A 19,113-nucleotide genomic window follows, 5' to 3' on the forward strand; every position below is an offset into this window, starting at 1 on the left:
CTAATTTTCCCTTGTTGCATAGGCATTCCCATCCCGCTAGTCTTCGGGATTTCCCTCCAAAAGTCCCCCAGAGGGAGAGCAGATGCGTCTCCCCGTTGATACGACCAGTCTACTCGTGACCACCTTAAATGACTTCCATACCCTGGAAGGTCACTGACCTGGCGAGAGAATTGCCCCCACCATAAACAATGCTCAGGCCTATTTTCTCTCAGGGCAGTATCTGGTTACATCGGAACTTCAGAACCAAGACTGGTCACTTCTTTGAACTTCCCATATCTATATAAGGCCATTTAAAAATACATGACTTTTTTTTTTATTTATTTCAATGTATATTTAAGCTTGCTGATGTAATACTACAATATTTATTCAATTATTTTAATGTGGAATTATATCAATATTAATTTAAACCTTTTTATTTCACACTTGAATATTTCTGAACATATTTGTTCATTTGAATATGTATGCAATTTAAATCATTCCATCCATCCAGCCATTTTCTGCCGCTCATCCAGGGTCGGGTCATTGAAATAATTTAAAACACAAGTATTTTTTATATTTCAATATTTATTTCAAGATTAACTCTTCTAAATGTGTTCAATATTTATAAAATGTTTCTATATTTCTTATTAATTGCAGTCTGTATGTCGTTGCTAATTATACATTTCAATATTTCCCGATTTCATTATATAAGCAATCCAAAGTATAAAAAATATAATATAGCATGAAAAAGGTATTTTGTATATTTGACAAAATGATAGTTTTTCCTAAGTGAGATTCTGCTTAGCAACAAACCCCAAACGCTTGATAGAGCTCAACCTGGAAAGAGAAACTGAGACTGCTTGCGTTTCTCTTTCTTGTTCTTTTTAGAGTTCAACTTCGAGTTCAGTTTTTCAGCTTTTCACACAGTGTAATGAAGGCCAGTTGAGCAAGTGGAACAAGTGATTTTATTGATGATTGTGGAAGGAACCAATTTCATAAGCACCGTTTCTTCTCACACCTTTTCCATTAGGTATGATTAAAACGACAACTGAGAAGCATAATGTTAAAAAATGTTATTCCAGGCAAAGGCAATTAATTTCCTTTACATGTTTGATGTAAACACACAAAACAAATCATGATCACTCAGACACATTGCTTCTTCTGGCACAGATCACATTGGCTTAGTGTCAATAAAAGAGGTTTGCAAAATTCAATATATCATATTTTATTCAAAATTTACATCTTACCACAAAGAGTCAGTTCCTTCAGTTTTTTGTTTTCTTTTTTTAAGCTTCAAGGATCGCTGCAATTCTCGCCAGCACAATTGTGTCTCTCAGCACCCGTTTTAGAAAAGAATTTTTTAGCACAAACGCTGCAACTGAATGGCTTTTCTCCACTGTGTGTTCTTGTGTGGTTTCGTAAATGCGACTTTTGAGAGAAACTCTTGGCACAAACTGAGCAGGAAAAGGGTTTTTCATCACTGTGTGTTCTTCTATGATTTGTTAAAGTTGATTTTTGAGTGAAACCTTTCCTACAAACTGAGCAGGAAAAATGTTTTTCACCACTGTGTATTCTTCTATGTTTTATTAAAGGTGACTTTCCAGAGAAGCTTTTGCCACAAACCGAGCAGGAAAAAGGTTTTTCTCCACTGTGTGTTCTTGTGTGCGTTGTTAAATGTGACTTTTGAAAGAAACTTTTGCCACAAACCGAGCAAGAAAAAGGTTTTTCACCACTGTGTGTTCTTGTTAAACGAGACTTGTCAGAGAAACTCTTGCCACAAACTGAGCATGAAAAAGGTTTTTCACCACTGTGTATTCTTCTATGTTTTATTAAAGGTGACTTTAAAGAGAAGCTTTTGCCACAAACCGAGCAGGAAAAAGGTTTTTCTCCACTGTGTGTTCTTGTGTGCGTTGTCAAATGTGACTTTTGAGAGAAACTTTTGCCACAAACCGAGCAAGAAAAAGGTTTTTCACCACTGTGTGTTCTTGTGTGGCTTGTTAAACTAGATTTGTCAGAGTAACTCTTGCCACAAACTGAGCATGAAAAAGGTTTTTCTCCACTGTGCTTTCTTGTGTGATATGTTAAACCTGCCTTTTGAGAGAAGCGTTTTCCACAAACAGAGCAGGAAAAAGATTTTTCCCCACTGTGTGTTCTTGTGTGAATTATTAAATGAGACCTTCGAGAGAAACTCTTGCCACAAACTGAGCATGAAAAAGGTTTTTCTCCAGTGTGTAATCGTGTATGTTTTTTTAAATATGACTTGAAAGAAAAGCTTTTGCCACAAACTGAGCAAGAAAAAGGTTTTTCTCCACTGTGGGTTCTTGTGTGCCTTACTAAATAAGACTTGAGAGAGAAGCTTTTGCCACAAACCGAGCAGGAAAAAGGGTTTTCACCACTGTGTGTTTTTCTGTACCCTTTTAAAGACAGCTTTGAAGTGAATGAGTCAGTGTGACATGCCCTTTCACCTTTGGCTTGCCCATCATCATCATCATCATCATCATTAGTATCATCATCATTGTCATGAGCATCTGATGTGTCCTCATTATGTACTTGTGATGGCCCCCAGTGGTCTTCATCACCTTCTGTTGTCACGTGATGACTTGAGCTGCTGCTTGGAGGCTCCGCCCCTCTGTTGTCCTCATTCTCATCCTTTTTTTTATCTTCAGTCTTTATAGGGACAACGTTCAGTGGTGACTTGTTGATCTCCTCCTCCTCCTTTTTGATGTGAGGCCAGTCTGGCTCCTCTTTCACAGAAAGGAGATCGTTTTCACTGACGTCTGCAGGACACAAAAAGACAAATTTGGTTTGGTCAAGTCAAACCTCAGGTGGCGACTTTGTCTTATATTGTTTCTACCCTGCTACCTTGACTTGTGCCTGCCGCACACGGAGCAATGCGTGCGACCCCGATTTGGACCGGACCATGGGGGCATTTCACAGAATTACGTCCTACGATGTAAACCTCCCTTTAGCACAGACATGTCCAAAGTCCGGCCCGGGGTCAAACTTCATCTGGCCCGCAGCCTCTGTAATAAAATTAATAAATTCTGGCCCGCACATATACAGTGCTTAGTTCGCTCTCTTCTTAATTGCTGTTCCTAATTTACCCACTCTGCGACATCACCCCGGGTGACCTTTACCCCCAAGTTCTAAAATGGCGACAATAAACAAAAAAAGGAAAGTTGACTGAGAGCAATATCAGTGCGCAAACAAAGTACGCATTAGATATGAAGTCTTTGGCTGAAGAGTTCACACGACGCTTTCGGGATTTTGCAGCTATTGAGAAGCATATCTCTCTTTTTTCATCACCTTTCTCCGTGGACACAGACAATGTTCCAGCCCAGCTGGAGCTCATTGAGCTGCAGTGTGACGCCGAGAGCCGCAGTCGGCACCGGCAACTTTCTCTCGGCAACTTTTACCGACAGATGGATAAAGGCAGGTTTCGAGAGGTTCGAGAGTTTGCTAGGAAAATGCTGAGCTTGTTTGGGTCGACGTATTTGTGTGAAAAGACATTCTCGGTTATGAACTTAAATCAGAGTCGCGTGAGGACACGGCTCACAGACTCTCACCTCGCGCATCAATACCACTGCCTTTGAGCCAGACCTGGCCTTTGTGCTGCAGTCCAGATCTCAGTATCACCCGTCACATTAATGCAGGCAAGTCATTTGTCATTTAAATAACTGACTTAATTTTGTTTTGTTCAGTCACAAATTTAGACAAGTTGTCGGTTTTCATTCCAGAATATAATGTTCATTCAACATTTATATTTGATGATAAGTCATATATATCAAATTAGTCCTTGCACTTGTGGATAATCATTTCTGTAATTCAAAAATTCTGTGAACATTGAACTCCCATGATGAATAATTCATGTTCAAATATTATTTGCACTCAAGACTATAATTACTTCTGTTTAAGAAAAAAAGTTAAGCAAATATTCAATTGCATGTGATGTTCATGTTTCAAATGAACCAAAATACATGTTTGATGGTTTAAATGAAAATAAAAAAGCAAATGTGAAACACAGAATCACTTGCTAAAATGTGTTTGAATATATTGTTCTTTATGTAGTTAATGTCAGCTGAGGTCGGCCCTCCCACATTTTACAACATCAAATCCGGACCCCTTTGCAAAAAGTTTGGACATCCCTGCTTTAGCAGCACAACTGTGATAAAAGAGCATTTAAAAAGGAAACACGTTGCGGCTGATGCCCGATTTCATTCCTGACATAGTCACAGCTCTGGAAGCGAGCTGAAGTTAGCACACACAGGCTATTGTGTGCGTCTGATGGAACCACTGTTGTGGGACCCTAACATATTGATGGGGCCACTGGGGGCCATCACAACATAATGTCATTGATAGAATAGAAATCCTTCAAGTGAAATATGTTTACAAGTATTTCTTTTTGCATTTATAGATAGTTTCATCGTGGGTACTTTTTGCTTCCATTATAATCTGGATCCCTAAAAGAATTCAAGGAGCCCTGGCATCAGAGTCGCTATTTATTGTATGATTTACGTTTGGGTTTTTTTTTTTACCCAAAATGACATTTATCCTGCGATAAGTTCCGACATTACCCTTTTTACGTTTTTAGAAAATTTCTGTTTCTAAATAAACTTTAAAACAAAATTAACGTTCGAAGAGTCAAAACCCCTACACATAAATTAAGCAACAACACTTTCACTCTGACTTTCATGTTGACATATTTGAATAATGACTGTTTATATTAAAGTTATCCAATACATATTCAAATTAGACTAAGATACACCATAATATGATAAGAGTTCCCTGAATTATTTTGTAACTGCAATGATGCTTAACAGCCACAGGGTGTCAGTAATGAGTAACAAAGTAACACAACACCTCCCACTGTTACGTCATCATTGTCTTTTGCATACATTATCAAGAACTATGAGTTGCAGACGAGATGCAAACCACCTGGGCCACAGGAACTTTATTACCAGGAACTAAATGTTCCTGGACTTGTTGGTGGAAAAGGGGGTTGTGACGTACTCCCTTTTTAAGCCCATAGTAAGCTAAAGATGCAGATGCATTCCTTGCAGCATGCGCTTGTTCACTGATGAGATCCGTGCAACCCTGGGTGGATGCATTAAATGTATTTTAAATGATTGGATGGGGTGAAACTACGCACATGTGCACAAAACAGTGCAGAGCCACCGGAGGTTCATTGACTCTCACCCGACGAAGCCAGTACAAAGTTAATAAATAAATAAATAAAACCAATACGTACTTGATTTTTAAAAAAAAAGTTAATATTTTGTGTTTTATCCACTAAAATTGATCAACCGCCATTAATGTTTTTGCCGCAGTGTGCACATATTTTAGATTCAAGCAGAATTCATTCCGTAAGGAATTGGTTGAACAAGATATAAAAAACAGAAAATGTAAAATGTTAAATAATCAGTTCAAATTTTATACTGGGAAAACATGGAATTCACCCCCCACTATTGGTTATTCTTTGGCATTTATTTTCTGCACTGATTTCATTTGGCAAAAATAAATGTTCAGCAGACATGCAAATAAAAGGCAATATTTAAAAATAAAACGCCAATAACCTTGAACGATTTCCCCAAACAACTTAATGTTGTGATGCATATTTCTAACGATAGAAAGTCGTTCTATACAAAGCAAATGAGAGTAAGACGTCTACAAACCTGCTTTGTGTGGCACAACACGAGGCTGCTTGCAACCTTCGCCCAGCAGTAGATGTTGCTCGTTCTCTTCTTTTATTCCACAAAGTTCCTCTTTGTACTTGGATGTTGTTCTTTCACACATTTTCAAATGATAATTCCAAAAAATCCGCACTTGATCTCTGCTTGGCGATGAGTCAAGTGCCTCTTTTCGTTAGCGGCTAGCTAGCTAACAAGCTAAGCTAACTACGCCGAAAAGCATCAACGCGCGAAGATGAGGTCATCGGGACACAAAGACTTAATGAATTATGTCGTAGTCCTTTAGAATATCAACGGACATCCTGTGAGAAAATTACAGTCAGTTCCACACTAAACCAGAAGAATTTAGCGGTGGGATTTTTTGTTCCGGCGTGGACGGGTCGGTGGATGTGGTCGAGGTCCTTCGGAAGCTGCGCGCTTGTTAATGACGTCATGCTAAAGCACGTATTTTTCAAATATCTTTCTTTGCCTCTGTGTTTGTTTTTACCCCTGGCTGTTCTATTTCAATATATTTTTTATATAATATTTTATTTCGGTTGATTAAAAAAATTAACAAAATAACTAAATTCACGCCACATTGGTGAGTCATTTCTCGCGTCACTTCCGCCTATGCCCCGAGAAGCCTTTGCTGCTCCAGCAGTGGGACGTTTACGATTCTCTGACCGATGCTGCGGTTCACTCGGGCTGCAAGATTGTTTGAATATAATGTCTGCATATACTAGCAGTGCTTCTCAATTATTTCACGCCCGCCCCTACCAAGAAGAAAAAGATTCGCTCCCCCCCACCACCAATTTTTTTCTGTCTTTGTATATTGATGTTAGATTGTCAATAAAATATCCATAAACTAAGCTAAATTGATAAGAAATATAATTTTGAGAATTATTATTGTGAGGATCTCGAAACTCAGTACTCTGTTGTGCAAATATTGATGAGATGATAAATATTTACTCAAACGTTTTTTGTAAAATCTTTATTCACAAAAGCAAACCAAACACATTTATGAATACCAAAATCCATGCGATGCATCTAATTTGAAGTACTTAGCACCTGTCATGTCACTCAGGATTTTTTCACGCTTGGGAATCTGATAATGTTCTCTTATATGAATCAAATCAGTGCCTACCTTCTGCCAGGGAGTTGTGGGAAGGTCAGCTACCAGTATTGGCTCTTTGACTTGTTTGTGTTGATGTTTTTTGCAAACTTGGCATTTTTAAATCATTTCTTCTATGTCTTTGTTAATGCCCGGCCAGTAGATGGCTTCTCGTGCTCTTCTCTTACATTTCTCCACTCCCAGGTGTCCTTTGTGAAGACGGTGAAGCATGTCCTTGTGCATAGCTTGTGGAACTACAATCCTGTCTGTCCTCAGCAGGAGGCCGTCCGCCATGCACAACTCCGCTCACATAGGGTAAAACTGAGGGCAGTTCCCTTTTGACCATCCATTGTTCATACATGGTGACACTTTGTTCAAGACTGGGTCCTTAGCCGTCTCTGCACCAATTTGTTGCAGCATAGCGTCAGTAGCAGGAAGTGCGGCTGTGACCATGTTGATGTGAGCCTCAGCCTCCTCCGCCATAACACAGTCCTTGATGTCACTGATAGGGTGCGGCGCTCGGGATAACGCATCAGCAAGCACTATGTATTTTCCAGGCGTGTATATTAGCTCAAAATCATAGCGCTGCAATGTCATCATCATGCGTTGAATTCTGGGCGTCATGTCATTGAGATTTTTCTTCCTAATTGAAATCAGTGGCTTATGATCAGTCTCTGCTATGAACGTGGGCAGTCCATAAACATACGTGTGAAATTTGCCACATCCAAACACTAAACCCAGTGACTCCTTTTCGATCTGAGCAGAGCGTTTTTCAGTCTCTGACATTGACCTGGATGCATAGGCTACAGGTTGACATGTGTTTCTCGCCTTTTGCAGCAGTACGGCACCTAGCCCATCTTTCGACGCATCCGTGGAAATTTTGGTTGGTTTTGATGGATCAAAGTAGGCAAGGACTGGCTCAGCTGTCACAGTTCTCTTTAGATCTTGCCATTCTTTGTCATGTTTTGTTGTCCACTCAAAGACTACGTTGTGATGCAGCAGCAAACTTAGGGACTTTGTTCTTGAAGAGAGGTTTGGAATGAACTTGCCCCGGAAGTTTATCATCCCCATTGCTCGCAGAAGTCCTTTTTTCTCAGTTGGAGCTGGCATGTCCGGCATTGCTTGCACTTTGGTTCTGTCTGGCACCACTCCATCTGCCGTGTCAATTCTGTAACTCCAAACAGACATTTCAGAAATCAGAAATCCCTTTATTGACATTGTACTCAAGTGTGCAACGAGATTAGAGATTTCTCTCGTTTTAGTTGAAGTCCATTCATTTTAACTCTTTGTAGCAGTTCCTCAAATCTCTCATTGTGTTCTTGTTCCGTGTTTCCCCAAACAACCAAATCATCAATGAACACACGGGTTCCTTCCAGACCTTCTATGATTGACTCCATAGCTCTGTGAAAGATCTCAGGCACAGACTTTATGCCAAATGGCAGTCTCAGAAAACAGAAACGCCCAAATGGTGTGTTGAAGGTGGTGTACCTGCTGCTTTCGGTGTCCAGCTTGAGCTGCCAAAATCCATGCGTTGCATCTAATTTGCTAAAGTACTTAGCACCTGCCATGTCACTCAGGATTTCTTCACGGTTGGGAATCTGATAATGTTCTCTTTTAATGTTCTCATTCAGATCTTTGGGGTCGAGGCAAACACGTAACTCTTGGGAGTTCCCCTTTTTAACACACGTGATGGAATTTTCTTCCACTTTCTCTATGACTCCGATCCGTGTCATTCTGCTCAGTTCCTTTTTTAATCTCTCTTTGAGAGGGGCTGGGACTCTTCTCGGGGCATGTACTACAAGTTCAGCATCTTCCTTGAGCAGTATTTTATAAGTGTAAGGTAGCGTCCCTTGTCCTTTGAAGACAGAAAAGTACTTGTTCCCTATACTCTTACTACCTTCACTCTTCAACATTTTGTTGTTCTTATTGACATCCTTGCTGTTGATTTGGTAAATTATTTTTATCAATCCAAGATCTTCAGATGTCTTGTCTCTCAGGATTGACTCCAGTCCACTTGGCACAATTTTGAACGTTAATTTGTTGTCTTCCCTTTGCTGTCACTTTAAGCCTTCAACATCCCTTTGTTTTTATTGGCTGATTGTTGTAAGTTTACAATTTCACGGGCTTGTCTGTGACTCTTTCCGGTTTCTCTTCAAGTGATTTCAAGTCTTTTTCATTAATTTTGTTTGCTTTTGCTCCTGTGTCAATTTTAAAAGTAACAAGTGTCCCATTGACAAGCAGTGGTGCAATCCATTTATCTTCTTTTACTGCATTAACAGCTTGCTCTGGGTCTCCTTTAGTTTGTTGTTGCACATCGCTTTCGTCATATGACACGATTTTGATGAAAAAAGTGTCACTTAGGTCATCACTATCACTGTGTCTTCCTGCACGGTGTGCACTTTCTTTTTGGTGTTGCACATCTTAGCATAGTGATTTTGCTTTTTACACTTAGCACATGTTCTCCCAAATGCAGGACACCGTTTTGGCTCGTGCATTTCTCCACACTTTTTTCCAGCTGAATGGCGCTTGATCATTTTCATTGTTTTTGGCCTTTTTCTTGAATCGCAGTTTACCTTTGCTTGTCACTGCCTTCACGGACTCTATTTTTTTCATAAGATGCCGCTGCTTGGAAAGTTAGCACGTGCTGCTTTGCTAGCTCGTTAGCTTGGCAAGTCTTTATTGCACTTTCCAATGTTGGGTCGGCTTCCCTCAACAGCCTCTCTCTTAGTTCCTTTTCGTTAGTCCCGAACACAATCTGATCCCTTATCATTGAGTTTTTCAGATCACCAAAGTTACAAGACTTAGCTTTAATTTTGAGATCAGTGGGGAAATTGTCAAAGGACTCACCGGGCTGTTAGAGTCTTGAACGAAACACGTATCTCTCATAAGTTTCGTTTTTCTTAGCAAGACCGTGTTCATCAGATTTTTGTAGGACCTTTTCAAACTTGTCTTTATCTTCGGGTTCATCATAAACAAAGGTGTTGAATACCTCGATGGCCTCCGGCATTGGATCGCAAAAGGGCTATTTCTCTTTCGTCCGCTCTGTTTCCGACTCCCACGGCAGCAAGGTAGAGCTGGAATTGTTGCTTGAAAGCCCGCCAACTCTCGTCCACATTTCCCATCTTTTTCAGCGCTTCTGGTGGCCTTACGGAGTCCATCTCGCGTCAGTCCTTTTCTTGACCCGCGACCTGGTACCATGTAATGTTCTGCCTTCTATTTTATAAGAAGTCACGCAGGAACAGTGATGCTGCAAGCTTGTCTCTTTATTTATTGGCTTGCATTCTCGTCTATGTGCATACACACTTGTTCGTCTGGTAACCAAACACACATCAGGCAATACTGCCAACTACTGACTAATGATATAACTGCTATCATTACAGTTACTATACGTTTGACATCAAACCACTTTGTCGTGATGACGTCAGACATTTCCGTGTTCCTTTCATTTTATGTTTAGATACTTAATGGTTGCAATACAACATTTCTGTTCATAACTGCTGGCTCTCCACCCAAACGCAGTTCAAGTGAGACTTCTGTTAAACGTCGAGCGTACATCGAAACAATTAATTTTAGCGATTAGCGCTCTTAGCACCTCCTCGCTTAGCACGCTACTTGTTCGTGGAGTCGTTTATTTTCCATCATGTAGCTTGTTGCTGCTGCTGTGCATAGTCTTACATATAGTTCAAACAAAGTTCGTTCTGCTGCGGCGGAAGATAGCATAGCGCAGGGCATTTAAGTAGCGGAAAGAAATCACCTCCGGGACAACGAGCGACAGGGCGACGCTTTTTTTTTCTTTTTTTTATTCAGTACTGCGTGAACAAAGGGCACAAATAGCTTTGACTAGCTCAACGTTGTCTGAGATTGCCTTTTTCGGTCCCAAAACTATGCATCGTACAGCTGGACTACGGCGGAAAAAAAGCATGTTCCCCAGGGTCCCACGCGCCTGCCTCAACATCGCACCGCGACCCACTATTTGAGAATCACGGCTATAAAGAGTGAAGATGAATACACGGTCTACTGAAAGATCAAGTGTGAGGGAAGCTTGACCCACCGTATATTGAGTAATAAATCTAATTTAAGAATGCTCACGTTATTTCTTTATTTTTTTAACACAAACTTCCTAGATTCCTATTTCTTTTGGCTTGACAGGACGCGGAAGTTGTTCGCCTCCGTAGGAGTGCTCATCGTAATAAGCTTGCGCAACTTTTACTGCTTGGACATACTTTTTATACTTTTTATTATTTTTTGTATACAGTGACTGTTTTAATTTTTTAACTTGCGGGCACGCTCCCACCGGTGAACCGGCCAACTGTCAAACAGCTAGCATACTTCTGCCTCAGACTAGCCGCTGCTAGCCCGCCGTGCTAGCCCCGGTCACCGGACCCGGTTCATAATGGTGCAGGATGAAACAAATAAAACAATCTCTGACCTGAGAGAGGAAGACCGTCGTCTGACGGAAGAACTCCGTCGAAAAGAGTCCCTCGTCGCGTCTTTCACGACCCGTTTCCCACAACTCTCCGCCGTCATTATGGATAGGCAATCCAGCGAAATCACAGCGGTGAGTATGACAGAGGCTCCACTGACGGACACGGTGAGATGGGATCCAGCTACCTGCCCAGGCCCATCCTGTTCAACACCACTCCATGGTACCACCTGGGTCGAGGTGGCATCCCGCAGCGAGAGGAGCAGAGAACCATCTCCCCGCCCTCGATTGGTCATGAGGAATCGTTTTTCCTCCCTGGCAGAGGATTCTCCCGCTGCCACTGCTGCGCCCCTGCGGTCGGAGACGTCAGCCGTAGCATCTGACCCCAGGGCTGGGGTCCCACGTGCTCCTTTGAATTCTCTGCCGCTCATGCTAAATTCGGCCGGAGTGGGTAAGTCCACGCGTGGCCCGGTCGGCCGTTCTCGAGTGGGGCTGCTCAGGGACGCAGTGTCCCGGCACACGAGTGGGCCACAACATCGGCACCACTCACCAGTCCCGTCCTCAGTTGCCACCCGGCCTGAGGAGCACGATTTAGGACAACGAGGTCGGGATTCTCTTCACAGAGTCCACAGAGTTCACGGTTCCCCTGGCACTCATCCTTCACATCCTCTGCACTCACCAACCACCGTCATTGTTGGCGACAGCATCATTAAACACACACGCTACATTGGTCCTATCACCCGCTGTTATCCCGGAGCCAACGTCACGGACATAGCTAACATCCTGCCAGATGTTCTTCTCTCTCTTCCACCATCCGTATCCCGGCTCGTTGTCCACCTGGGGACGAATGAAACAGTGCGCCGACAATCGGAACAAAACAAGCGAGATTTTAATGTCCTCTACGACCTGCTAAAAACTTGTGGTCTGTCGGTCTGGGCAAGCGGCACTTTACCGCCGCTATCCCCCGGCAGCGAGCGCTTCAGTCGTCTTTTAAGCCTGATCACATGGTTCATACGCACTTGCGGACATTTCGGTTTTGCTTTTATTGACAATTTTAACCTATTTTGGAACCGTCCTTCCTTTTATCAACCAGACGCTTTTCACCCGAGCTTCCTGGGTAGCTCGATTTTAGCAGCTAACATTCATTATGCAGTTGTCAATCACGCTCCCAGCTGACTCCGACGGACAAATCACTCCGCCTGTGTTCCCACCCCAAGCTCTAACACAAACACAAACAAGCTCTTCACCCACCTACAGGCCAATCTTAGTTTCTTTCAATAGCATTCCCAACAGGCCCCGACTATCATTCCCACTCAAGTCGGACATTTTCTCAATTCAAACCATCACTCGCAGACGGTTCCCTCCCACACACAAACAAAGTGGTTTTAAAAGTGACAATCTTTTATATGTTAACATTTCAAATCCATGTGACCATGAGCGCACGTCCAGCACAAACATTAACCTGGCTGTGCTGAACGTGCGCCCCCTTTTAAACAAAACTTTTATCATAAACGACCTGATTTTAGACAACAACCTTGAAGGTATTCTTTTATCTGAGACATGGCTAGGTACAGATGCTCCAGTTGCTCTCACCGAGGCTTGCCCACCAAATTTTAATTTTTTATTTTCGACCAGAGACTGTAAAAGAAGAGGCGGGACTGTGTCAATTATAAAAACTTCTCTTATTTCAAAGGAAACTATTTTTAACAGGTATTTATTTATCTTTTGAACACCATGCCTTTGTTTTTAGCAGTCCTTCTATTCTCTGTGTCACACTTTATCTACCTCCTCATCACTCTACTTCTTTTATGAGTGAGTTTTCAGAGTTCTTATCGATTTTACATTCCACTTATAACAGGATTTTAATAACTGGCGATTTTAATGTGCACGTTGACAATATCTTGGACTCACTGTCCAGAGAATTTTTAAACCTTTTTAACTATTTTGAATTTAAACAGCATGTCGCACAGCCAACTCACAACAGAGGACACACCCTGGACCTGGTCATGACCAAATATTATGTCAACAACTCAAATCCTACAATAAAACAGTCAAACTGGCAAGAATGTCTTACTTCTCAAATCTCATTACAATTAGTAAAAACAACCCTAGGTATCTCTTCTCCACCTTCGATCTTTTCACCAGCTCTGATATTAAAAAGTCCTCACAGACAGCGACAGACGTTCTCTGTGAGGACTTTGACCTGTATCCAACTTACCGTTTTGAAGTAAGATTTTAGAAAAAAATGTTTTTCTACAGTTATATTATTTTTTTAAATACAAATAATGTTTTAGAGAAATTTCAATCTGGTTTTAGAATGAACCACAGTACAGAGGCAGCTCTTTTAAGGATTCTAAATGATTTCAGGTGTTTTGCAGATGCAAAAAAACTCACAGTTTTGGTGCTACTGGATTTAAGTGCCGCGTTTGACACAGTAGATCACATTTTATTAAAAAGACTTAAAAACCTAGTGGGCATCTCTGGTACTGCTTTTAACTGGTTTTATTCCTATCTCACAGACAGACGTTTCTTTGCAAGTATGGATACCTGTTCCGCCAAAACCCATGAAATTGAATGTGGGGTTCCCCAAGGTTCAATTTTAGGCCCAATACTTTTTAATCTGTACATGCTTCCTCTTGGGGATGTCATGAGGCGACACGCATCAGCTTCCACAGCTACGCTGATGACACATGGCTGTATATTGCCGTGTCTCCGGATGACACAAAGCCTCTCGATACCCTTTTAAATTGCATTTTAGATATTAAGTCATGGATGGCAGAGAATTTCCTACAGCTCAATCAGGACAAAACAGAGGTTTTAGTTATTGGTCCTGAAGGTCAGAGAGAAAAACTCATCACAATTTGTGAAGAATCTGGGCGTCTTTTTTGACTCTGAGCTCAGTTTTATTCCTCATATTTAAAATGTAACCAAGATTGGTTTTTATCACCTGAAGAATATAGCCAGAGTCCGCCCGTTTCTCTCTCAGGCTAACACGGAGGTGCTGATGCATGCTTTTATTTCCTGCCGCCTAGATTACTGTAATGCCCTGCTCTCTGGTCTTCCCAAAAAGAGTATTTCTAGTCTACAACTACTTCAGAATTCAGCCGCACGGGTGCTGACGAGGACCACAACGTGCTTGTGAGAAGGGGCCCTTGCAGCAGCTCCGTATTCAGGGACGAGCCCTTAAACGTGGCACCACAGTCAAACACGACACGCAGTGTTCCCTTTCTGGGATGATGGACACCATGATGGGGAATATACCAAACTCTTCCTGAATCAAGGTCTCTTTGATCATCAGGTACTTGTTCTGCATAATTGCAAGTGATTACATTAGTCATGGACTTCACATATTCTTGATGGAGTTGCTGATCAAACTTAAATTTCTTCTTCAGACCTTGTAACCGTTGCTGGGCCACAGCAAAATTGTTTGGTAAGAAGACATCTTTCTTCTTGAAAGGTAAGTTCATAGTATACTTTCCATCCTGTAACTTGGCAGATGTTTGGGTCCTTGCTGCCTTCCGGAGAGGCAGCCGAGCAAGGCTGGATTGGTGATGGAAAATAACTGGTTCGAAAAAGATTTTATTCTCGTCACATGCTGATGTCAAAAGAAGTCTCCCCAAAAACTTGTGCGTGTATGCGCCCCGCGCACATGCGAGCCCCCTCTCAGACATTCCCTTCTTATAGGGAATGTCCAAATAGGACATGAAAATCTAATTTTCCCTTGTTGTATATGCATTCCCATCCCGCTAGTCTTTTGGATTTCCCTCCAAAAGTCCCCCAGAGGGAGAGCAGATGCGTCTCCCCTTTGATACGACTAGTCTACTCGTGACCACCTTAAATTACTCTCATACCCTGGAAGGTCACCGACCTGGCGAGAGAATTGCCCCCACCATTAACAATGCTCAGGCATATTTTCTCTCAGGGCAGTATTTGGTTACATCGGAACTTCAGAACCAAGACTGGTCACTTCTGTGAGCTCCAGTCCCTTCATAGTTTCATAAAGAGAATTACTTCCCATATCTAAATTAGGCCATTTAAAAATACACAACATTTCAACTTATATTTAAGCTTGTTTATGTAATACTACAATATTTATTCAATTATTTTAATGTTAAATTACATCAATATTAATTTAAACCTTTTTATTTCACTCTTGATTATTTCTTAATGTCATGATCCGCGTCGGGCATGAGAGGGGCTTTGTTATTGTTTTCATGTGCATGCGGTTTTGTTATTGTTTTCGTCCCCTCCTTCCCGCCATGTGTTTTCTGTTATTGTTTTGGTCAGCTGTGATAGCGCCTCCCCTCAGCACTCGTCCTCACCAGCCACGCACCTGTTCCCCGTTACCCTCATCACGCACCTGATTCCCATCTGCTCCCCTAATTACTCGGACTATTTAAGCCTCCCAGACCCACCACTCTGTGTCGGGTCATTGCCGCAAGTTACGGACTGCCACGACCACGTTTCGCTCACGTTCATGCTTTTGTTCCCCTCCTCGTTCCCGTTTGCCTTCCTCAGCCTTTTGCCTCGGTTTTTGTTCCTCGCCCCCCTTTTTCTGTTCGTCAAGTTGGTACCGTTGTTATTTTTCTCCCGTCCCGGTTGTCTTCCTTTGTTGAACCCCTTTAATAAACCCCCCGAACGACATCCATTCCCTGCCTCCTCGCCTTTTGGGTCCACCTTCCTCCTCGCCAAAAGGCGACCCTGACACTTAACTTATTTGTTCATTTGAATATGTTTGCAATTTAAATTATTCCATCCATCCAGCCATTTTCTGCCGCTCATCCGGGGTCGGGTTATTGAATTAATTTTTTAAGTATTTTTTATAATTCAATATTTATTTCAATATTAGGACTCTTCTCAATGAGTTCAATATTTATAAAATGTTTCTATATTTCTTATTAATTGAATTAAGTCTGTATGTGGTTGCCAATTTTAATATTTCCCTATTTCATTATAAAAATAATCCAATATATAAAAAATATAATACAGCATGAAAAAAAATATTTGGTATATTTGACAAAATGATACATTTTCCGAAGTGAGATTCTGCTTCGCAACAAACCCCAAACGCTTGATAGAGCTCAACCTAGAAAGTGTTTTTAGCAAGTCAGACATTTATTCAGAAAGTGTCATATTAAATGTATGTGAGGGGATATTTGAAGAGTTTGAGTTATGTTCAATGGACCATACACATACGAGCCAGCCTAACACAGCGAGAAAACCAGCGCTGACTCCAGTCACCATCAAGTTGCCAACTCCTGACATACCAAAACCTTTGAGAGAAACTGAGACTGCTTGCGTTTCTCTTTCTTGTTCGTTTTATAGTTCAACTTCTAGTTCAGTTTTTCACCTTTTCACGGCCTATTGAAGGCCAGTTGAGCAAGTGGAACAAGTCATTTTATTGATGATTGTGGAAGGCACCGATTCCATAAGCACCGTTTCTTCTCACACCTTTTCCATTAAGTACGTTTAAAAAGACAACTGAAAAGCAAAATGTTCACAAATATTTGTTCCAGGCACAGGCAATTAATTTTATTTACATGTTTGATGTTAACACACAAAAAATATCATCATCACTCAGACACAACGGTTCTTCTGACAATGATCACATTGGCTTAGTGTCAATAAAAAAAGCTTTTCAAAATTAAATTCATCATATTTTATCCAAAATCATATTTACATCTTACCACAAAGAGTCAGTTCCTTGAGTTTTTTGTTGTCTTTTTTTTTAAGCTTCAAGGATCGCTGCAATTCTCACCAGCACAATTGTGTCTCTCAGCACCCTCTTTAGAAAAGAATTTTTTAGCACAAACGCTGCAACTGAATGGCTGGTCTCCACTGTGTGTTCTTGTGTGGCGTCGTAAATGCGACTTTCGAGAGAACCTCTTGGCACAAACTGAGCAGGAAAAAGGTTTTTCTCCACTGTGTATTCTTGTGTGCCTTGTGAAATGAGAATTATTGGAGAAGCTTTTACCACAAACTGAGCAGGAAAAAGGGTTTTCTCCACTGTGTGTTCTTGTGTGACAAGTTAAACTTGACTTTTCAGAGAAGCGTCTACCACACACTGAGCAGGAAAAAGGTTTTTCTCCACTGTGCGTTCTTGTGTGGATTGTTAAACTTGAATTTTGAGAGAAGCTTTTACCACAAACTGAGCAAGTAAAAGGTTTTTCTCCAGTGTGTGTTCTTGCGTGTTCTGTTAAAGTTGCCTTTTGAGAGAAGCATTTTCCACAAACTGAGCAAGAAAAAGGTTTTTCTCCACTGTGCGTTCTTGTGTGGATTGTTAAATAAAACTTTCCAGAGAAGCTTTTGCCACAAACTGAGCAGGAAAAAGGTTTTTCTCCACTGTGTGTTCTTATGTGATATGTTAAACTTGAATTTTGAGAGAAGCTTTTACCACAAACTGAGCAAGAAAAAGGTTTTTCACCACTGTGTGTTCTTGTGTGCCTTACTAAATGAGACTTTCGAGAGAAGCATTTCCCACAAACTGAACAAGAAAAAGGTTTTTCACCACTGTGTGTTTTTCTGTGTCCTTTTAAAGACCGCTTTGAAGTTAATGAGTCAGTGTGACATGCCCTTTCACCTTTGGCTTGCCCATCATCATCATCATTAGTATCATCATCATCGACATGAGCGTCTGATAATGTGTTCTCATTATGTGCTTGTGATGGCCCCCAGTGGTCTTCATCAACTTCTGTTGTCACGTGATGACTTGAACTGCTGCTTGTAGGCTCTGCCCCTCTGTTGTCCTCACTCTCATCCTTGTTTTCATTTTCAGTCTTTATAGGGAGAACGTTCACTGGTGACTTGTTGATCTCCTCCTCCTCCTCCTCCTTTTTGATGTGAGTCAAGTCTGGCTCCTCTTTCACAGAACGGAGATCGTTTTCACTGACGTCTGCAGGACACAAAAAGACAAATTTGGTTTGGTCAAGTCAAAGTTCAGGCGGCGACTTTGTCTTATATTGTTTTTACCGTGCTACCTTGACTTGTGCCCGCCGCACACGGAGCAATGCGTGCGACCCCAACTTGGACCGGACCATGGGGACATTTCACAAAATTACGTCCTACGATGTAAGCCTCCGGTTAGCCGCACAACAGTGATAAACGAGCATCTAAAAAGGAAGCATGTTGCGGCTGATGCCCGATTTCATTCCGGACATAGTCACAGACGTTTCTGGAAGCGAACTGAAGTTAGCACACACAGGCTATTGTGTGCGTCTGATGGAACACCTGTTGTGGGACCCTAACATAATGATGCAGACCACTGGGGGCCATCGCAACATTATGTCATTGATAAAATAGGAATCCTTCAAGTAAAATATGTTTACAAGTATTTCTTTTTGCATTTAGAGATAGAATTAAATAATCCTGGGCTTGTTGGTAGAAAAGGGGGTTGTGACGTTCTCCCTTTTTAAGCCCATAGTAAGCCAAAGATGCAGATGCATTTCTTGCAGCATGTGCTTGTTCACTGATGAGATCCGTGCAACCCTGGATGGATGCATTCAATGTATTTAAAATGATTGGATGAGGTGAAACTATGCACACGTGCACAAAACAGTGCAGGGCCACCCGAGGTTCATTGACTCTCACCCGACCAAGCCAGTACAAAGTTCATAAATAAGACCAATACGTACTTGATTTTTAAAAAACTTAATATTTTGTGTTTTATCCACTAAAATTGATTAACCACCATTGATGTTTTCGCCGCAGTGTGCACATTTTTTAGAGTCAGGCAGAATTCCTTCAGTAAGGAATTGCTTGAACAAGATACATCAGAGTTTTTGCCAAAAACGAGACAAGCCTGCACAAATGAATCACCCAGCCAAGATTGTCTTTGTCACTTGCGAGGAGCAGTCCGGCAAAGAGAAAAGCTTTCCCGCTCCTGTGCGGCGTTTTATTGAAGCGCAGCAAAGCAATTTGTATGTCAACTCATAAAG

General features: G+C 41.5%; 2 protein-coding genes across 2 annotated transcripts in view; both read right to left on the minus strand.

The window, feature by feature from the left end:
• Window positions 1–967: 967 nt before the first annotated feature.
• Window positions 968–6,047, minus strand: LOC148341629 (uncharacterized). Its single transcript, XM_088288617.1, has 2 exons — window positions 5,652–6,047; window positions 968–2,756 (listed from the first exon to the last, which is right to left on the minus strand). Exons 1-2 carry the CDS (start codon window positions 5,770–5,772, stop codon window positions 1,273–1,275), a joined length of 1,605 nt encoding a protein of 534 aa, XP_088144743.1. The 5' UTR covers window positions 5,773–6,047; the 3' UTR covers window positions 968–1,272.
• A 6,288-nt stretch (window positions 6,048–12,335) lies between these two features.
• LOC148341630 (uncharacterized) overlaps window positions 12,336–19,113 on the minus strand; it is a 39,246-nt gene continuing 32,468 nt past the window's right edge. Inside the window, exon 3 of the mRNA XM_088287901.1 lies at window positions 12,336–12,398. Coding sequence (XP_088144027.1) covers window positions 12,336–12,398 — 63 coding nt within the window. The remainder of the gene's footprint in view (window positions 12,399–19,113) is intronic.

Source organism: Idiotropiscis lumnitzeri, chromosome 2 (assembly GCF_059441095.1).
Source record: "Idiotropiscis lumnitzeri isolate Australia: NSW breed Sydney's pygmy pipehorse chromosome 2, RoL_Ilum_1.0, whole genome shotgun sequence".
Classification (NCBI taxonomy): Eukaryota; Metazoa; Chordata; class Actinopteri; order Syngnathiformes; family Syngnathidae; genus Idiotropiscis; species Idiotropiscis lumnitzeri.